Source organism: Octopus bimaculoides, chromosome 8 (genome assembly GCF_046866305.1).
Source record: "Octopus bimaculoides isolate indiv1 chromosome 8, ASM4686630v1, whole genome shotgun sequence".
Classification (NCBI taxonomy): domain Eukaryota; kingdom Metazoa; phylum Mollusca; class Cephalopoda; order Octopoda; family Octopodidae; genus Octopus; species Octopus bimaculoides.
Genome location: NC_142935.1, coordinates 100,616,487 through 100,621,749, shown reverse-complemented (window position 1 = coordinate 100,621,749; position 5,263 = coordinate 100,616,487). Strand labels below are relative to the sequence as shown.

Below are 5,263 nucleotides of genomic sequence, written 5' to 3'. Positions count from 1 at the left end.
TATATATATATATATATATATATATATATATATATATATTAATAAATTATAGGGTAGCAAAAAAAAATTTTTTAGAAATTTTATTTACCATCAGTGGTCTAGCGAGAGTAAAAAAACAGTCAATAGACTATGTATTATTCATTTAAAATGCAGACATGTCTATAATAGGACATCTACTCGCTAGAAATAGCAGCAAAAGACTACATACCACAAAGGTTAGGGATAATTTCGAAAGGAAAATAAAAATAAAATATATTTTATTTTATTTTTATTTTCCTTTCGAAATTATCCCTAACCTTTGTGGTATGTAGTCTTTTGCTGCTATTTCTTTTATTTTCCTTTCGAAATTATCCCTAACCTTTGTGGTATGTAGTCTTTTGCTGCTATTTCTAGCGAGTAGATGTCCTATTATAGACATCTCTGCATTTTAAATGAAAAATATGGTAAGTAGCTTGCTTACCAACCACATGGTCCCGGGTTCAGTCCCACTGCGTGGCATCTTGGGCAAGTGCCTTCTACTATAGTCTCGGGCCGACCAATGCCTTGTGAGTGGATTTGGTAGACGGAAACTGAAAGAAGCCCGTCGTATATGTGTATATATATGTGTATGTGTGTGTGTGTGTTTGTATGTCTGTGTTTGTCCCCCCAACATCGCTTGACAACCGATGCTGGTGTGTTTATGTCCCCGTAACTTAGTGGTTCGGCAAAAGAGACCGATAGAATAAGTACTAGGCTTCCAAAGAATAAGTCCTGGGGTCGATTTCTTCGACTAAAGGCGGTGCTCCAGCATGGCCGCAGTCAAAAGACTGAAACAAGTAAAAGAGTAAAAGAGTATATATATATATATATATATATATATATATATATATATATATGCTCTTCAATTCTCATACTAGAACAATTGTGAGACATTGTAAGCGTAATGGTGTTTAGAATTTTTGTTAGGAATCCTCAGAACAATTACCCGGTTTCCATAGCGTATAAATGAGCGAGATCATAACATTCCCCATAAAGGGGATACTGGTCTTTTGCAGAGCTCAAGGCCAGCAATTTCTGACGCGAAGGAATCAGTAGATTACATCGATCCAGTTTGTTTGATTGATATTTTATGTTATCGACCTCGAAATCATGAAAGTACTTTGAATTCGCAGCCTAAAGAATCGGACGAAATGCAGCTAAGCACTTTGTCCGATGTATTAGCTATTCTAAAAGGTCGCCGACTTAGTGTTTGGCATGAAAGCACAAATATGCTACATGAAACAGAAACAGGCGATGAATCTGGTTTGATTATGTCGAGGGGAGTTTTCCCTAGTCAATCGTGCAGAATCGGGTACATTCAAAGACGAATATGAAGTGTTCGGTTTTGTGGGTGCCGATGTGATCAACATGGCAGGTGTAGATGTGGGTAGCATCCACGGCTATACTGAGATAACCATAACGTAGGAATTAATAGTCCGGGGTTTCAAGTCATGTTTGATAGGTGGCGAGGTGGAAGACGTTTGATGTGGGTGAGGTTGAATGGGGTGAGCTTATTATATATTTATTGTTGATAGAGGTGATGATAACAAGCTTGGAGTGGTCAGTGGACGCAGAGATGTCTAGGACGTTCTTTAAGATGTGGAGTGATAGATGTGAATACCAAGAAAAGGTGGAAAGAATTGATTACTGTCACGAAAACCTTACCAGTCGTGGGTGAGTGAGATGTCAATACAATCCTATAATAAATTATCGTTTACATTTGGGATGGGACTGGTGAACTGAGAGACGATTTGGGCACCAACACGATCAATTTACAGGTCAACGTATTTAGGGGCTATTTGGTTCCCAAAGCCGTCCCTATTGCTCTATCGCTGAGAAATGAGAAGCAGTTGAGGAAAAAGATGAGTTCGGTGAAATGGAGGAAAGTGAAGATACAAGATAGCTGGGGAAATATTTAAAGGCAAGGAACTTATCGTTGCGGGAAATGAAATTGAAAAAGGAGTTGACCACGGTGAACAAGTATTGGGAGGAAAGCCAGAAGCTAAACACGTGGTTTACGGAGGAGGGAAAAGTGTCAACTAAAGGAGGAATAAATTTTGTCAAGGTACAAATGGAAATAATGGGTGATAAGCCGTCTGTGGATAGATGGGTTTGAGGACTTTGTAGGAAACAAGTAACAGACCGGTGATGTACAAAATGTGTGGACGCTGGAATTGATGGAAATGGTAAGAGACATACATGTACATATACAATACACTAGGCACACACGCACACATACACACATAAACATACATGCAATACACACACACACACACACACACACACACACACACACACATATATATATATATATATATCCATACATACATATATATATACAATTGTGTGTACATGTGTGTCTACATATATGCGTGTGTGTGTATGTATTCGCAATAATTTTTATTTCTGAATTTACTAAAATTCATTTCATTTTAATATAATTTCTTATATGCATGTGTGATGTGTATGTATATGTACATACACACATACACATTCATGCACACATACACACTTTCTTTCTCTCTCTCTCACTCACACACATACACATATGTATGTATGCATTACGAATACATTTGATATCAAAGAATTTTTCAAAACTTATCGTTTTTATTTTCATATATATATATATGTGTGTGTGTGTGTGTGTGTGTGTGTGTGTGTGTGTGTGTGTGTGTGTGTGTGTGTAAATATATGTACACATACATACAGGTATGCATATATATATATATATATATATATATATATATATATATATATATATATATATATATGAAGCGTACGTCCCCATACTTATATCCTTCTTTTCCTTCCTATTTCTCCTCTGCCGAACCGGCCCCAGCTACTCGACTCCTTTACTATATTCTCGCCTGTTTCACTAAGTATCGGTATCTTGAAACACAAGTGAAAACAAGTGAATAACAAGCCCCATTTATCACGCATCACCGCCCCGTTTAACCGCAAGATATACTTTGGTAAGTGAAAATCTACTGTGCGGAATGGAAACTTCTATCGCTCGATTCCGTTGTCTGATTAATGAACGTAGGAAAGTATAAAATTGGGACAATATTATGGAGTCTGTTCTTCAAAGACAAGCGTTAATTTTCCAAACGCCTATCAGAGAAAAAAAAAACAAAAACATAAAGTAAAATTTGCTAAGAAAATAAGTATTTCACAATAAATAATACCTAAAAGGCGTGGATAATAAACAAAGAAGTTAGCGATCGTAATGGAAAAAATAATGATAATGCTGTGTATGTATGTGTGTGTGTATGTGTGTGTGTGTGTGTGTGTGTGTGTGTGTGTGTAGCGGTTACTGTTGTTGCATGTATGTGCAGACATTTTTATGTATTTATGTGGATGTTTATTTGAGTGAACTTATGTTTGTGTGGTTGTGTATTTTGCGAAGTGTGTGTCTGTGTATGTGTGTGCGTGCACGTGCGTGCAAGTCAGTGTGAGTAAATTATAGGCATAGTTTTACTACTACTACTACTACTACTACTACTACTACTACTACTACTACTACTACTGCTACTACTACCAGCAGCGGCATTGGAGTCTCATAAAAGTACAAGGAATGGTTCTGCTAGCTTTTGTAGTGTTGTCGATAGTCGTTTTGGTGGTTGTTGTGGTGGTGCTGCTAGTTGCAGATATAGTAGAAGTGTTAGTAGTAGAGTGGTTTGAAGTGTTATTTATGATAACAACTGCTATATGAAAGTGAGGCTGATGGTGGCGGTTGTGGTATTTGAGGTGCTTGGTGGCGCTGCTAATCATGATGTTGATGATCATGACGAGTTGAAGTAGGGATCCATCTATGTAACTGTCTGTCTGTCTAACAATCTATCTATTCGTCTGTTTATCTATCTATCTATCTATCTATCTATCTATCTATCTATCTATCTATCTATCTATCTATCTGTCTGTCTATCTATCTATCTATCTGTCTATCTATCTATCTATATGAAAGAATTTGCATACAGTGTTCAGGTGCACTACAACTAAGAAAAATAAAGAAATAAAAGAAGGCTTCAGGTGTACTGTTGACGGATTTCAGGAAGCATGGACGTTTTGAAGGATGGAGTGTCTCGACTGCTAACGACTGATGCGAGCAGTTTATTCCATGCTTCAACAATTCTGAGTGGGAAAAAATGTTGCCGAAAGTCATGGGTGTTGTGTTGTTTTTTGATTTTATAAGCATGTCCACGAGTGTTTGACACATGGAATTCAAAATAGTTGTTGTAGGAAAGATGGTGGATTATCTTGTGAATGTCTCCCGAGTCGGTTGCCAGACGTCTGAGCTTCAATGTGTCCATGTCCAGGGAAGCAAGATGTTCAGAGTATGGTTGATGTCTGTCGGTGGGTATTCGTTTTGTTGCACGTTTCTGAACAGTTTCCTGGAGATTTATACGCTGAGCAAGATAGGGGTTCCAGACTGGTGATGCGAATTCCAAGTGTGGACGTACCATTGTCGTATACAATTTTAAATAGATAGCTGGAGAGCGGCTGACAAAGGTCTTACAGGAAACCCTCAGCCTTCTTGACAAGCTTAGAGATGTGGTTTGTCCAGTGCAGATCGCTGCTTACAATAATACCTAGATTACATTTACTAAATGCTTTCTGAGATTGGTGTTGCTGAGGGAGTATGTAACGGTGAAGTTTTCCTCCTAAAGTGAATGGTGACGCACTTGTCCGTAGCTATCGTGAGTTGCAAATCAGAGATCCATTGCTGCATTGTTTCCAGCTCTGATTGCAGGAAAGATCTACAGCGCATAAGATCTGTTCTTTTTTTATTTCAAGGTACAGCTTGATGTCATCTGCATATTAACATTCCTCAAGTAGGCATCTATGTCATTAATATATGCAACAAATACGAGGTGTCCAAGAACGGATCCGTGTGGTACACAAGAAGTCATCTCGTAGGGTGAAAAATGATGTCCTAGAACCGTAACTACCTCTTTCCGACCGACACACAGACAGACAGGCACGGTGTGAGGGAAGGGGGGAGGGAGAGTACTTCAACTCTCACTTTTTCTCAGACTCTCACTTCTTAGAATCCTCCGTCTTATTCTGGTTGTCTGTGTGTCTCTCCCCAATCTCTCTCTCTCTCTCTCTCTCATTCACACACACTCTCTCTTACACACGCACACACACCCTCTCTCTCTGTTTCGTTCTTTCTTTCTCTCTTTCGTTCTTTCTTTCTCTCTTTCGTTCTTTCTCTATCTCTCTTTCGCTCTTTCTCTCTCTCTTT

General features: G+C 38.4%; 1 protein-coding gene across 1 annotated transcript; it reads right to left on the bottom strand.

Moving 5' to 3' along the window:
* Window positions 1–4,043: 4,043 nt before the first annotated feature.
* LOC149134522 (uncharacterized) lies at window positions 4,044–4,481 on the bottom strand. The gene has a single exon (XM_089355938.1). The coding sequence runs from the start codon at window positions 4,479–4,481 to the stop codon at window positions 4,044–4,046; it is 438 nt and encodes a 145-aa protein (XP_089212064.1).
* Window positions 4,482–5,263: the final 782 nt, after the last annotated feature.

Coding starts and splice junctions, on each gene's coding strand:
- LOC149134522 (XM_089355938.1), bottom strand. CDS start 4,481: ATGGTACGTCCACACTTGGAATTCGCATCACCAGTCTGGAACCCCTAT.